The sequence below is a fragment of the Magnolia sinica genome, chromosome 11 (assembly GCF_029962835.1).
Source record: "Magnolia sinica isolate HGM2019 chromosome 11, MsV1, whole genome shotgun sequence".
Classification (NCBI taxonomy): domain Eukaryota; kingdom Viridiplantae; phylum Streptophyta; class Magnoliopsida; order Magnoliales; family Magnoliaceae; genus Magnolia; species Magnolia sinica.
Genome location: NC_080583.1, coordinates 33,000,986 through 33,017,664, shown reverse-complemented (window position 1 = coordinate 33,017,664; position 16,679 = coordinate 33,000,986). Strand labels below are relative to the sequence as shown.

Below are 16,679 nucleotides of genomic sequence, written 5' to 3'. Positions count from 1 at the left end.
CAGATTTCTCTCTCATTAAAACTACCCATGTATACTTGGTAAAGTCATCTACTATTACCAGAATATATTTCTTACTGCCTCAACTCTCCGTTCTAGTTGGTCCAATGAGATCCATGTGGAGGAGTTCAAGAGGTTTGGATTTGGCATTGGAGTTCACTTTCTTGTGAGCACTCCTAGTTTGTTTTCTAATCTGGCATTCGCTACAAATTTTGTTCATTTTCTTTAAGTTCGGTAGACCTTTTATTACTTCACTTTTACTCTGTCTATAAAGATTACGGTAGTGCACATGTCCTAGGCATTTATGTCAAAGTTCGGTCTCATCGATTTGGACCATGTAACACGATAATTTAGACGAGCTTGAATCATTGACTATATAGTAGTTCTCAGATGTTCTGTGACCAGTTAATATCACAGAACCATTCTCATTAGAAATCTCACACCCTTGGTTGATGAATTTTACGCTATGTTTATTATCACAAATTTGAAAAATGCTTAAGAGATTATGCTTAAGGCCCTCTACAAACAACACATTCTCAAATGGAGGAAGATTAAAGAGTTGAATTGTACCTTAGCTTATAATCCTGCAATTGCTACCATCACCAAATGTGACTGAGCCATCAGTCATATCTTTAAGATTGGTGAACAAGTCTTTATCACCTGTCATGTGTTTAGAACAACCACTATCTAGGTACCACTTTGATTGACTCGAAGCCTTGAAAGCGGTGTGGGCAACCAAACAAGCAACCTTAGGATCCCATTTCATTACCGTTTTGGGTTTTGGAGTATAGTTGGTCTTTCTATGCTTGTAGTTGTTGTATATTCTACCATTCGAGTTAGATTTTATAAACTCCTTAAGTAGATCTATAATTTTCTCAGCTAAGGGGTTATGATTCTGATTTTTATAGTTGATATGGTTGTTTTTAGGTTTCATAGCCTGAAAAGTTTTAGAATTTTTAAAATTATTTTGATTTAGACTTTTCCCTTTTGGGTTAGAGGACTCCCCTTTAACAAACTTAGGAGGAGTGGTCTTATATTTAGGAGGGGTATTTTTATCGTAGCCCAGACCAGATCGATCGCCACATTTCCTTGATCCGGTTAGTAGTCTTTCTAGTTTAGGATCACCCTGAGCATACCTCCAAGTATCCTTTATACTTAAGAGAGAAGAGACTTCTAGTTTTAGTTTTTCATTTTCAGATTTTACGTTTTCAATTTAAAAAGTTTTGAAATCTAAATCACACTTAGCTTTTTCAAAACAATCTAAAAAGTGTGATTTTTCTAAGACTAGATTATCAAAAATTTCTTTTAATTTTAAAATCTTTTTTTTTAAAGTTTTAATTTTACTGCTATCTTACAACTTTCTCTGTATAAGGCATCATAGGCATCTTGTAAATTTTCATCATTTTCAAGATCACTTCTCAGATTTTCTTTACTAGTTAAATCACAACTATCTGAGAAAGTTAATTTAGCTAGAGTCATTAAGGCTTTGACCTCATTAGAAGACTCAGGTTCAGAATCATCTGACTTAGAAGAAGCTTCAAAGCAAGACGATTCATCCCATGTGGCTAACATGCCTTTCTTTTTAGATTTGTCCCTCTTTGGACATTTGTTTGCCAGATGCCGGTATTCATGACAGTTGAAACATTAGCTGTCTTTAATAGATTTTCAATTTTTAGATCTAGTTCTTTTCTTTTCTGAAGGTTTTTGAAAAACTACCCTCTTTTTACTTTTGAAAATCTTATAAAACTTCTTGGATAATAATGCCATATCATCTTCAGACTTTTTAAAATCAGAATTTTCAACATTATTTTGAGAAATATTTTTAGAAGACTTAAGGGCAATGGACTTACGTTTAGGAGCTTTAAAGTTTAACTCGTAGGTTTGTAAAGAACCAACCAGCTCTTCAACCCTCATATTATCTGTATCACGAAGTTCCTGAATGGCAGTGACCTTTGAATTAAACCGTTCAGGCAATGAGCATAGTATCTTTGCACAAACTTTGCTTCTTGAGATACTATCACCAAGACCCCATATAGAGTTGACTATGTCATTTAATTTAGTATAGAAGTCTATGAAAATTTCACTTTCTTCCATACGAATCTCCTCAAATCGAGTGGTGAGGATTTAAGGTTTAGATTTCTTGACAATAGTCATACCTCATGTGTCATTTCTAGAATGTCCCAGGCTTGTTTTGCGAAATCACAAGAAATAATTCTTTTGAATTCATCCGGTGATAGTGCGCAACTAATTGCATTTAAAGTCTTTACATTGATACTACTTTCTTTTTTTTTGAAGTGTGGTCCAAGAAAAATAAGTGCAACTTTCATAGATTTGGTTCCATCAGTGCCTAAAACTTCAGTGGTAGGAGGAGTCCATCTAGTCACTGTGGCTTGTCACACGCTCTTATCTATGAACCTTAAAAAGATCCTCATTTTGGCTTTCCAATAGGCATAATTGGAGCCATCAAAAGGTGCAGGCCTAATGATTGAGAGGCTATCAAAATTTGGTATCTTATAAGCTCAGATCGATTAGCTTGGGAATTGAATCCAAATAAAAGAAGCTATTAGGCTCTGATACCACTTGAAAAGGCTGAGCTATACATCTTGGGAGGGGGGGAGGGTGAATAGGACTATGCCAAATTAAAAAATAAATGCAGAATTTAAAGAATAATAGCACAATCAAATAATTAACGAAGCACAAGTAAATAGCAACCTCAAATGTACTAGTCTTGAGAGGTTGATACAACTTAGTTCTAAGGACAACCTAACACCAAAAACTAAAGGCTTATGACAGGACAACCTTACTAGAACGTTTGTAAGTATCAAAAACTCAAACCAATAAAGATGCAAAGGAAATAACAAAGGAAATAAACTAAGTTATTATAACATTCCCACAAGTGCATAAAATAAATTACACCATTCACCACAAATATTGAAAATAAATTACAACATTCACACACATAGGCACATTCAATAATCCACCACAACTCCAAAAATTATAGTGGTTCGCTTGTGTGTACACCAACTATTAGAAAACAGCCACACAACTACTCCACTCCTAATATCCACCCCCTTGGGATATTAGCATTCACTATGGAAAAAAAGTTTTCAAAGGTTCACCTTAAAACTTTCACAATTGTGTTTTTGATTGAGCTTACACAATTCCAAAAACCCCACACTCGGAGATTTCCTGGATCACATCAGACAAACCAAAAAGAGATTTTTCTGACATAACCTCAAAAATCAAAAAGATATATAGAATGTAAATGTACTTATTTGGAAATTCTCCTTTGAAGAAGCCCGGTAGAACCAACCTAATGTAGACGAAGATGTTCAATGTCCAGTCTCACAGATGAAAAGGTTTTAGTTCTAGATGATTTTTAATTAAATCAACCTAGGCTAGCTTGATTTGATTTTGATCTCAAGAAAGGGGAAATCACAAATCCCTTCTTAAAGTAAATTGGAATAAATATCTCAAAATCAAATAACAAAAGTTAATTAAAGAGAATATTAAATGAGCACAAAATATCTTAAGAATATCACAAACTTATCTTTCAGAGTGGTGTCTTGATTTTATTTTTATAAATGAATAAACTTTGAAATTCGTGCTATTTATAAGTGAAAATATTGTTCACTCGACTGGTCTAAGGGTCGGTTTGACTGGTTGAAGGACCAATAAAATTTCAAATTTTCTGGCACGAGAAGATAAGGTTGTTACTCGACTGGTCGAGTGGCCTACTCGACTAGTCGAGCCCTACACTCGACTGGTCAAGTGAGACTAGAAAGCTTGCTGGACTTTGAGTCGAGCCTGCTCGACTGCTCGAGCACTATTTACTCGACTGGTCGAGTAATCTCCACGACTAGTCGAGGGTCTAACAAAAAATTCTGAAAATTCACAACAAAACTTTGACTGGTCGAGAAAACTCTTAGACTGGTCGAACCAGTACTTGGACTAGTTAAACAAGGTCTAAGACTAATCGAGAAAATGACCTATAAGCATATGAAATGACCCACATAAAATATGTAATGAATATGATACAATATAGGGTCATCCAAACCTGTTTGTGAGTAGGAACAAATGAAACATCATTCGCTTCTGAATCTTCATATCTTGTGATACTTGAAGCTTGGGTTCGATCTCTTGAACTTGAGTTTGAGTTACACTTGAGTTCTTAAGTCTTTAGTGTACTGTAGTTGAACTTCAAACTTGAACTTGAGTTCTTGAATATTATCTTGAAACCTTGAATTTCAACATGCTTCACTTCAACTTGAAGATGCAGGCAAGTTCGATAAAGATCCAGAGAATTTTGAAATGTACGAACCTGATCACTTCAACTCAAAGCATGATACAAATACTAAATGGTTTGGCACAACAAAATTTGACAATACAATGGGTGATGCTGGGTTTACACAATAGCATTTACAGATATAGCTGGCATCTACGAGCAACACCACATCATCCACAAAGCAAGGGTGGCCAAGCAAAACGTGGTCGAGTCGATAAGGAAGCTTGGAGCAGTTATAGGACAAATGTTGGGCTTAGAAGGAGATCGACTTTAGAAGGTTAGTAATGTTGAAGCGGTTGTAACAACCATCAGAATGTGGGAATCATCTAGATGGTTTGCTTAAGGCTATAAACAGTAAGGGAATTCAGTAGAAGAAGACATTTCATCCCAACCAAAGCAAATCAAATCTATCTTTCAATTAATTTATGGTGGGGCCCAAAATCAGGCTAGCCCAAAAATCAGGTCTCATTATATCAACATTTGCAAAATAGTAGACTTTTAGCCTCAATTCTTATGTAACAGAGGCTAAAAAGTTAACTTATAGCTTCACTTTCCTAACAACTGAGGCTAAAAAGTAAACTTTTAACCTCCATGTCCAACTAATTGAGAAAAAATAATAGACTTTTAGCCTCGGTTCACATGCAACTGAGGCTAAAAAGTAGACTTTTAGCCTTGGTTCCCATGCAACTTTTCAGCATCAGTTCCTATGTAACAGAGGCTAAAAATTTAACTTATAGCTAGTTAGAGGCAAAATAGTAAACTTTTAGCCTCGGTTTCTATGCAACTAAGGTAAAAAAGTTGACTTATAGCTTCACTTTCCCAACAACTGAGGCTAAAAATTAAACTTTTAACCTCCATTCCTTACTAACCGAGGTAAAATAGTAGACTTTTAGCCTCGATTCCCATATAATTGACTTTTTAGCCTCGATTCCTATGCAACAGAGGCTAAAAAGTTGACTTATGGCTTCACTTTCCTAGCAACTGAGGGTAAAAAGTAAACTTTAACCTTCATTTCTAACTAACTGAGGGAAAATAATAAACTTTTAGCTTTGGTTCCTATGCAACCGAGGCTAAAAAGTTGACTTATAACTTCACTTTCCCAGGAACTAAGGCTAAAAATTAAACTATTAACCTCCATTTCTTACTAACCGAGGAAAAATAGTAGACTTTTAGCCTCGGTTCTTATGCAACTGAGGCTAAAAAGTAGACCTTTAGCCTCAGTTCCCATGTAACTGAGGCTAGTTCCTATGTAACAGAGGCTAAAAAGTTGACTTTTAGCCTTAGTTTTTGACCAACTGAGGCGAAATGGTAGACTTTTAGCCTCGGTTTTTCACCAACTGAGGCAAAATAGTAAATTTTTAGCCTCGATTCTCAACAACCGAGGAAAAATAGTAAACTTCTAACATCTGTTTTGCAACAACCAATGTGAAATAACGGACTTTTAGCCTCAGTTCCTTAGCAACTGAGGCGAAAAATGAACTTTTAGCCTCAGTTCCTTAGCAACCGAGGTTAAAAGACACATTCAGGCTCCATTTTTTTTAACTGGGGCTAAAAAGTAGACATTTAGCCTCGGTTCCCATGTAACTGAGGCTAGCTCCTATGTAACAGAAGCTAAAAAGTTGACTTTTAGCATTAGTTTTCGACCAACTGAGGTGAAATGGTAGACTTTTAGCCTTGATTTTTCACCAACTGAGGCGAAATAGTAAATTTTTAGCCTCGATTTCTCAACAACCAAGGAAAAATAGTAAACTTTTAACATCTGTTTTGCAACAACTAATGTGAAATAACAGACTTTTATCATCAGTTCCTTAGCAACTGAGGCGAAAAATGAACTTTTAGCCTCGGTTCCTTAGCAACCAGGGTTAAAAGATACATTCAGGATCCATTTTTTTAACTGGCTAAAAAATTGTGGCTAAAGGTCTATTTTCTTGTAGTATTGTTTGGCTTGTGTGAGCAGCACATTCAATTATGCCACGCCCGCACAAACCACGTTGCCGAAATTGGAACCGAAACAAAAAGGGACAACGTATATGTGGTGTTCAACAACAGTTATGTCGAAGATGGCCAAGCTTCAAAGTTGGAAAGTTCCTTGAAAAGACGGCTGAGATCTTCCAGTCAGCATGGTTTTTATGCCGTTGGCCATCCAAATTAGGGCCCATCACTTGTGCCGCGGATGTGAGCTTTGATTCAATGCGATGAACCATATTCTCCCGTGTCACGTGAAACTCTTAAATAAAATACGCCGTTAACGTTGCACCGCATTGCCAGCCACGGTTAAAGGACTCGGACTCGACTCGTTCAGCCCTGAGTCGAGTCAGGGCTGACACAGATCAACTCGTCTGAGTCAGGGGTGACTTGGGAGGATTAGTCGTGGTGTTGAACCATATCGTGTAGTACAGAATCTGAGGTGACTCAGATCCAACTCATCCAAGCGGTAAAGCCATAGTGCCAGCGGCATACATGCAGATTTTGCAATTGATCAGGCTCATGGTTTTGCCTGACTCCTCTCTCGGATCATTTGGGTCCCAGTCGAGTCATGGTATAGAACCAGATCAGGTACTTCAGAATCCGAGTCAACTTGAATTGGACTTGTTCGAGTATTAAAACCATGGTGCCAGTGGCATACACCAGAGTTGGCAAATGGGTCAGGTTCATGGTTTTTAGACGACTCACCCTGACTCATTCCAGTCCAAGTTGAGTCGTGACTCGCCCGAGTTGGAAGCAAATTGGACTCATTCTATCGAACTGGATAATTTCAGACCGAATCTGAGTCGTCAATTGAGGGTTGGGTGCCAACCTGAGCCCCACTAGTTTGCTTAAATAGGCTGCATTTCTCTTGATCCGAACCCAACATAAAACCTGATAAACTCAGCTGGGACCGATTGCTAAGCGTTCAGCATAATCCATTGCCAGTCCTAGATATATGCAATATAAAACCATGGCAACATGACACATGCATGCAATCAAATACACAAGTTCAGCCAATGAGATTATGGATAATATGTGCTGTTTTCTATTCATCACTAACATTAAAGTCCAATAAGTGTTTTCAACCGTAGAATCGCATTGATCAATGCAGATCAAGTGATGGGCGATCACTGACCATCGAATGAAGGGTCATTGGACGGTTCGTCAACCCCTTCAGATCCTCTAAGCCAGTAAGTTAGATCTGAATGAGCGGCGCCTTCGGGAACGTCATCCATCACCCGTTCATGGCCCATTGGGTAGTAGATCCCAGACCTTGGGTGCGGGACCCACCATGAGGGCTTGATCCTCTTCTCTAGTTGATCTTTCAACCTCTCCTGGTCCACCCCAACAAGGTTGTTAAGACAGCATTGGCCCCGTTTGGTTTCCCTACAAAACTCAGTATATTCAGTTGAACTCTTTTCAATGTTATAATCAAAATGGTTGCGTAATCATCAATTCATCAGTACATCAGTACGAGAACTGATCACCTACAGGCGACTGCACCCTAACTCCCCATGCAGGCCTATTTTTCTGGCCAACTTGCCATATGTGCAGTGAAACTCATACCTTGTAAACAGTAGAGCCACCACGAAGATCATCTGTCAAAAAAATAACAACCGATGGTTTGTCCCATCATAGGGTTGTGGCCCACCAAATGAGTGGATCACCCTTATTTTAGAAGTGGCTAATCTTCATGGTCTGGTGTACCGTTTTCATGTCTCTGATGTCCAAAAAATGGCATGTTAGTGGAGAAGATAGGCCTACGTGACAAGAAGTCACGCGCGGTCGCTTTCAGGTGATCAGCTCTCCACTAGTTTAAGATTGTTCAGAACCATTTCATAGGGAGGGGAATAAACTCAACGACACCTAGGAAAAGCCCACGCGCGCATGCGCACGTATCTTCCTTACTCGGATTTGATAGTGACCTCTCGAGGACGTCGTAGGTACTGGTAGGTCGAGGATTGCCTCCGAAAGGCTTTCGCAGGAACTTCGTGCGACCAGGAGCTAAAGCTAGGTAGGCGCACCGTGATGTTTGTGAGAGATCCACCCCGTCCATCCATTTTGTCATAATATGTCACGAGATGAGCCCAAAATGAAGCAGGTCCAAAACTCAAGGGAGCCCGGTGACAGGAAAAAGTAGGTAGGGAAATGCACAACGTTGAAACCTCCTTGGTCCACCTTGAAATTGTGGTAAGGATCGCAATAGTAGAAGTAGGAATAGGTTAAAGTGTCCTAGAAGGGGGTGAATATAATTTTATAGAATTTTATGTCAATTTAAAATCCTATTAACCTAATCTTGATTTAATGTGCAATTATCAAGATATACTCATTGTAACTCTAATGACTTCCAAGCCAAGTAGAGGATCCAATCATATGACTACTCAATATTTAAACAAGATATAACAATTAATCTATGATGGATGAAATATGTGAAAGTGTGTGGGATGTGATTCATTTCAGTTATAGATATTCATGTTATCATGCCTTAAATAAACATTCAAGATAAACACAATAAAAGAATACGCAAATGGCAATCCCAAACACAATTGTTTATAGTGGTTCGGTTATGTGCCTACTCCACTCCTGGCGGATGCACTCAACTCTCGAGTGTACCAGATTTCACTAATAGAGGTTTCAAATCAGGTTCACCTCTAACCTTTACAACCTACACAAGGTCGACTCTAGGACCTACACAAGTACCTAGACATGTCTATACAATGCAAACGTTTATTCTCTACATAAGAGCAAAGGTCCTACACAAAGCACTTAGGTTTTATGCCCTACACAAGAGCAAAGGATCTACATAAGGAACCTAAATTTTATGCCCTACATAAGGAACCTAGGTTTTAGGCTACACAGGCCAACGATCTACACGAGGAACCTGGTTTAGACCACACAGGTCAAGGATCCATACTAGAACCCTAGTTTAGGCTACACAGGCCAAGGACCTACACAAAGGACCTAAGTTTATGCCCTACACAAGATTAAAGGTCCTACATTAAGCACATAAATGTATTCTTCCGTCGGAGACCTCCTATGAAGACTTGAAGGGGTGAGATGCATCTGTAACCCAATCCTACACAAAAAATGATTAACATGGTCTCTGGACTCTAATAACTTACGGATAAGTAGATGAGCCCCATTCTGCATGTTGATGAAGATGATTTCCCTTGATGACAGAGATTCTTCAGCTCCCTTGATCCGCAACACCGATGATGCTCCAATGTAAGGCGACGGGTTGGGTCAAGGTTATGTTTGAATCTACTCTAATGAATATTACTCTTTTGAGAGACACAGTAATTTCAAGCTCTTTAAGCATTCAAGGGACCCAGCTCAATGATTTGCCATTAAGATGGTAGCTAGATGATCCTTAAATGAGGAAGTTCATTCACCAATTCACTCTATTGAATATCAATGATAAGGGTGGATTAAAGGATGAACTCCTATGAGAAAAAGGGTTAGGGTAGATGATATGCAAGTATTCTCTCAAAGCTCTCTCTCTCTCTCTTTTTCTCAATGCGGCAACCAAGAGCAAGCTCTCCTTATAAAGGCAAAAATCTCTAATGGAAATTAAACTATTAATTTTTTACTGAGTTCGATGTCATCGAACGTATACTTTCGACGCCATCGAATATCGGTTTGATGATACGAACTCAACTGTAAAACATTCCTGGAACTTTTTGATAGATGATCGATGTCATCGAACTTGATTCGATATCATCAATATTTGAACTTCGATGTCATCGAAGCATAGTTCGATTCCTCGACGTTATACACATAAGAGCTTGCTGGACATTTTAAAGGCTATCTACGATGTCATCAAGCCCGATTCGATGTCATCAAATTTCAAAGTTCGATGTCATCGAATCCTAATTTGATTTATCAATCTTTTCAAAAAATATTCCTTGAAAGCTTGCTGGATACTTTTTTGTCCATTTTCGATGTCATTGAGGTTTACTCGATGTGATCGAAGTTTAAATACCGATGATATCGAGTATAGTCTCGATTCCTTAAATATTTCAGATGATTTTCCTTTTGAGCTTGTTGGACACAAATTTGTTCATATTCGATGTCGTTGAGACTTCCCCGATGTCATCGAAGTTTGAATGCCGATGACATCGAGTCTAGGCTCGATTCTTCGAACAATACCAGAATATTTTCCAAGAAGTTGCTGGTCAATGCTCTAAGCTCTTCAATATCATTGACACGTCCTCGATGTCATCGATAGCTATGTTCAATGTCATCGAGAGTATGTTCGATTCATCGAAGATTTTGTCCAAAATACTTTGTGGTTGCTGGACATAAAAAGTCTCATTTCAATGTCATCGATATCAATTTGATGCCATCGAACGTGAGTGTTCGATGCCATCGACCCCAACTCGATGTCATCGAAACTAAGCAGAAAACTTAGAAATTTTTCCTGTTTAGAAACAAGTTTTCTCACTTTTTTACTCCTATGTTGTTCTAAGGTTTTTAAGGGTTTATTCACCTGAGTATTTTGGTACATGGGATGTGAAGCTCAATTTACCTTTGACGGACTCGGAACACACATCCAGTTGAGGCAATGTCTTGAACGATCTTCATATGGGGCTCACTCGACTCACCGACTCAACCCTCATGCTAATTGACAAAGCAGGGCACTTTCACATCTTGCGTTTATATACCATATCTACCATTCATAAGCTCATTACTATTGTGATTTTTTGAAAACACAAAAATATTAGCCTGATAAAAAACTTTTGTAGCTTCGCGAATGTTTCAACATAGATGTTTAATCCCCATTTTTTCATGTCACGTGACTCACTTGAGTGTTAAGATTTGCCTTATTTTTGGGCTTATGCCCTAACACGATTTAGCAAAATGGTTGGATGAGGCTCAAAAACATCATGGTAAGAGTTGTATATAAGTTGAGGTGGCTCGAAAAGCTCGCTCAACTCAACTTGATTTAGCTTGGATCGTCTTGACCCAAAAGAAGGATTCGGGGTGGGTCGAGGCCTGTTTGACTCAACTTGTTAAAAAAATGAGCCGATATCATGTAGTAGGTAGTTCAGCTTGGCTCAGCTCGAAGCTCGACTCAACTCGACCTCGGCTCAACTGAATGGATTACACTTTTTAATTATTAGTTTAACATTTGTTATATTTTGTTAAACATAAGTTTTTTAAAATATTGATGAATTACACTTTTAAAATTATTATTCTTTAAATTATATGTATCATTCATATATTGTTTTTAGGCTTTTAATTGTTACAAAGGATAGCTCGCCTCGACTCGACTAGCTTGTTCGCCTCGATTCGATCTAAGCTCAACTCGAATTCAACTATCGGGCTGTGGCGAGCTAGCATTTTGCACTCGAAGGGCGAGTTGAGTTGAACTAAGCTTGGCATAACTTAGCTTGACTCACCTCAATGTACAGCTCTAATCATGGTGGGCCTCATCTAGCTTCCATTGGCAAGGAAGGTTCAGGGAAAGCCTTTCACAAGCGTCTATACTAGTCGGTGTTGGAAAAGCTCAATGAGCCCTACCATGATGTATGCATTTTATCCATAATTCATCTATTTTTTCAGCACATTTTAGGGATGAGATTAACAAAAATAAATTTAAAAAAAATAAAAAAAAGTAGATCCAATCTCAAGTAGACTACACCATAGGAAATAGTAGTGACTATACGCACACTATTAAAAACTTTTTAAAGCCCACTGAAATGCTTATTTTCCATCCAACCTGTTAATTAGGTCATAGACTTGGATGAAGGAAAAAAACAAATCTTAATTTATTCAAAATTCTGTGACTGTCAATAAGTTTTTAACAGTGGTCGTTCAATAACCGTTGTTTCTTATGGTGTGGCTACCTAAACTGAGTTGGCAAAATAAATGGACCACGTACGTGTATAAAATACATAGATTATGGTGGGGATTACAGAGCTTTTTCAGCATCGACCAGTACCGATATGGCCACTGGAGGGATCACTACAGATTTCGAGTCCATATCTTCCGCCGCCCTCATTTCCGACATGAAATTCGTATTGGATTCTCGAATACACCTTTCAACGGTGAGAGATGTGCGCACTGATTCTTGGTGCACGGTGCATACTGAAAATGGGCCCAAAAGAACTGTGCAAACTTTGAAAGTGCAGTGGCCTCACCTGTGGGAAAGTGGACACCTATGCGAGATCAGAGCCATTCATCACGCGGCCCCAATGGGTTAGATACCATTCTAAAAAAACACATAAGGCTGATATGATAATCAGGTGGGTGGCAAATGCAACTAACCATCCAGATTCTATGTATAATTGCTGCCACCTGATGCTCATATCAGCCATTGTTCCCAGACATGCAATTTTCAGAGCGGGGATCGCCTGATGAACGGTCCCAATCTTGCAGACGGAAATGAACCACCATACAGTTTTCACAATAATCCAATCTTGATCGAAGGGCTAGCTGTGGAAGCTGTGCTCGATCAATCAATAGATGAGGGTCCCAGTAATAACAAAGCAGCTATTGAAACATCCGATGGTGTGATTTTGGGGTAATTAATCAACAGAGCAGAATGTAGTTACCGAAGAAGCAACATCTTTGACCTTGCAACCATTGATCTGGCCATTGATAAGCTGTGAAGTTGAGAACGTTCTCTCAGCTTGTGAAAGCGAATGCACGGTCAGGGTGGTGTGTTTCTCTCCTCGGTGTCTCCTTAAATAGGATAAATTGTAAAATCCTCAGGCTGAGGATATGCATATTATCCTCAGGCCATAAGTTCTTGGCCCACCATGATGTTCATGAGAAATCCATGCTGTCCATCAGTCCCTCCACTTCATCTTAGACCAAGTGGCCAAAAATGAGGCAAATCCAGTACTTAAATGAGCCACATCAGACAAAAAAGTTGGGATGGAAACATCCGCCATTGAAACCTTCCAGGGCCCACCGTGATGTTTATATGCCATCGGAACCATTCATAAGGTTACTCCCATAAAGGTAAACAAATACACGTACACCCACAAATATCAGCCTGTGACAAAACTTCTGTGGAACTCATGAAAGTTTCAATGGTGGGTGTCCAATCCCCACTTTTCCTGTGCCATGGCCCACTTGAGTTATGGATCCAATCATTTTCGGGCTCAGCCGAGACTGATGGACGGACTGGATGTCATACGAACATCACGGCCGGCCCCACTAGCTTCGGCCTATAAGGACTCCCCATAGGTAGGGGTCAAAAGGAAATTTGAGCTCTTCTTACAAGTGGGTCCTAGCTTTGTTGATCTACGCTGTTGATATGATAGGCCAACATGAATGGATCATGACCGCCCTTGTCATCTTATCTTTGGCCATTTTCTGCTGGATGTGGACGGATCGCAACCCATTGAAGGATCAGGATTTTCCCATTACGGGGGACAACAGATCAATGGTCTCAAGGACCCAACACACCACCATTCATCATTTTCTTTCTAATCAAACACCATCCGGCTACAAGACCGAACCGGGCTATTTTTGGACCCTCCCAATGAACGGCCTGGATCTCACAAACGGGAGCGACATTGACACGAGTGGATGGAAGCAGCTCTTTCATCCCTATCTGTATGAGTTGTGATTTGACATATAAAGAATCGTGTTCTCTCATACGTACCTTTGTTAGTGCAATGTAAATGCCGGTACAATGCAAAGCGAAAAGGAAAAGGAAGAAAAATGCATAGCTTTTGCTTTGTTTCGCTTTCTTTTTCCTAAATGGGTTTTTATATTCTGTGGTCCTCAATTCCTAACAGCTTCATTATCGTGTGGATGCTCTCTAATATTGGTACGTGAGTAGACAATCCAAAGCAATGGAATTGCTATTTGTGATTGTCCTTCTCACAAGGTCCATATTCGGGCGATTTGATAAATCTTCTTTAAGAGTTCCATCTTACCTCTATCAGCAATCTCTTATTGTGTCTTCGATTGAGATGGGACGTAGTGTCGACGGTCCACAGATTTTCAAAATTGTACCATGACTAGCCTTGAAATGGATGCAAAAGAATGTTTGAAAATGATTAAATGGATGGTTCATTTGATCGGCTCCTTTGAATTTTGGATCGTTGTGCAAGTCTAACCATAGTGGGCCCACTTGATGTGGTTTTGGGAAGCCAACTATGTATATGATGGGAGGCCATTGGTGGTTTAGTCTAATAGATGGAATGATTTGCTGAAACTGTTAATCTTAATTGTGGGCCAGGATCAACCGGGACTAACCAAATTTTAAATTGGCCCATAACCCGGGCTAGTGGCAATCAAGAATTTAAGACTCAGCTACTGCACTGACTTGTCCAGTATTTTTTTTAATTAATTAATTAATTTTAATTACGTACTCACGCTCCACACCCGCCCACGCACTTGCACCACAGTGTGATTTCACCACCATAGATGTTCAAATCAATGACACCGTGTTGAAATTCTTATGAGTCTAACACCGAGGAATATGACCCATTTGGGGTGAATCGACCCAGCTCAGCTGAGTTAGGGCATGACACGTGTCAAACTGGATCTTTTCTGATCAACTCGGAGTAAAATTTTCAATCCTTTGTGCGAACAATTGATGAAAGCCCCAGAGGAAAGGTCAGACTCCAATCTATCAGTTTGAACCATCCATCCTGTTTGATCATTCTTCATGGGCCATAATGCAAACATCAAGCATATTGGATGATCCTAGCTCCATCGATTAGAGTTGTACACGAACCAAGTTAGCTTAGTTAACTTGCTTGACTCGACTCGAAAAAGCTCGATTCGACTCGGTTCAAAACTAAGTTCGAGCCAAGTCGAGCTAAAATTTTGAGCTCGAAAATATTCCGAGCTGAGTTTGAGCTGGCCCAAGCTCGACTCGACTCAGATCGATATATAACTCAAACTCGTCTCGACTCGGTTTGACTTGGCTCGACTCGGTCAAATAGTATAAAAATCAAAAATTTAAACCTTAAACCAACCTACCCCTCTTTCTCATAACCCAGCCCACCCGCCAGCCACCTGAGCTCTCTCTCTCTCTCTCTCTCTCAGCCAGCCAGTCCGGTGCTTGCTCGTCATTGTTGCCCTACCCGTCCCTTGCTAGTCCTTGCCCTGCCAGCCCATCTCTACTACTCACTCTACCCCTGCCGCCAGTTCGGCCATTACCCTGCCCTGCTATCCGGTGATCCCTGCTCTGCCTTGCCCGCCGGTCTTTGCTACTCACCTTGCCCCTACTACCAGTCCATAAATATATATATATATATATATATATATATATATATATATATATATATATATATATATATATATTACTTATTAAATAAAAAATCTTAAACAGTAAACCCAATTAATATTATATTTATATATTATACATAAATATATAGATGGATGGATGATTGGTTGGATGGTTTGATGGATGGATGGATGAGTGGTTGGATGGTTAGACTTGGATGGATGATACTTAGTAGGGATGGATGGATAATTAGTTAAATCATGGATAGAGCAGATGGATGAATCATGGATGTGATGGATAATTGGATGGGTGGTGGATGGATGATACATATTTTATAAATATAATATAAATTAAATATATTATAATATATTAATATTATTATATATATTAATATTAATGTTATTGTTATTATTAATTTAATTAATAATAATATTATTGTTAATTTCTTATTGTTTAATCAGTAGCATTATTTTTTAAAAAATATTTTGTTATTATAATATAGGATAATCAGTTGTCCATTTAAGGATTTTTATGTTACCAGACATATATTCAGTGTGTTTTTTGATGCATAAAAATTCTCAAACTGTCCCTTTTTTACAATTCAATGTTGAATAGATAAGAATATTTTTATTTATTCTAATTTAAACGCAAATGTTTGTTTTGGTTCGTCTCTCATATTCTCTCTGGATATATTTGTTGCATTTATTTTCTCATCAAATATCCACACTTTGCATGGATAGTTGAGGTGAGAATCAAATACAAGGATAATATATTCTAGAGATATAAAGGGATATGTTGCCAAAATTTTGGCATGCCATTTAAATTGAAAAATAAAAGCATTACAATTTATTCAAAATTGAATGGGTTACTGACTGGTTTAGAGACTTAGGAAATTCTAAAAAAAATTAGAGCACATTTCTAGACATCTCACTCGTGTTAATAAGTACCTAAAAGTTAGTTTCATATCTTTATATTTATAAATGGCTAGTGAGGAGGAAGTCCCAACTACCCCTGGTGCGGCGCAGCAGCCACATCTCCTCTTATTGTTTAGGGAGATGGGTCTTCAACTACAACTACAAGTAAAGCAAAGAAAAGGTTAGCCGTGTGGGATAATTTTAAAGAAATTTTAGTTAATGATGTGCTTAAGATCAGATGTATGCACTGCAAAGCACTATACAGTAAAAAAATATGGGAGGTCAACTACTCATTTAAACAAACAAGCAAAATTGTTCA

At 38.6% G+C, this 16,679-nt stretch overlaps 1 protein-coding gene across 1 annotated transcript; it reads right to left on the bottom strand.

Annotated features, from left to right (window-relative positions):
* Positions 1–7,272: 7,272 nt before the first annotated feature.
* Positions 7,273–12,945, bottom strand: LOC131219013 (uncharacterized). Its single transcript, XM_058213973.1, has 2 exons — positions 12,808–12,945; positions 7,273–7,636 (listed from the first exon to the last, which is right to left on the bottom strand). Exons 1-2 carry the CDS (start codon positions 12,849–12,851, stop codon positions 7,378–7,380), a joined length of 303 nt encoding a protein of 100 aa, XP_058069956.1. The 5' UTR covers positions 12,852–12,945; the 3' UTR covers positions 7,273–7,377.
* Between the last annotated feature and the right edge of the window lie 3,734 nt (positions 12,946–16,679).

Bases quoted from the DNA above. Each gene is read 5' to 3' on its own strand.
- LOC131219013 (XM_058213973.1), bottom strand. From the start codon at position 12,851: ATGGCCAGATCAATGGTTGCAAGGTCAAAGATGTTGCTTCTTCG. The intron at 7,637-12,807 runs GTAACTACATTC...TGAGTTTTGTAG, and splicing joins TCAAAGATGTTGCTTCTTCG to GGAAACCAAACGGGGCCAAT.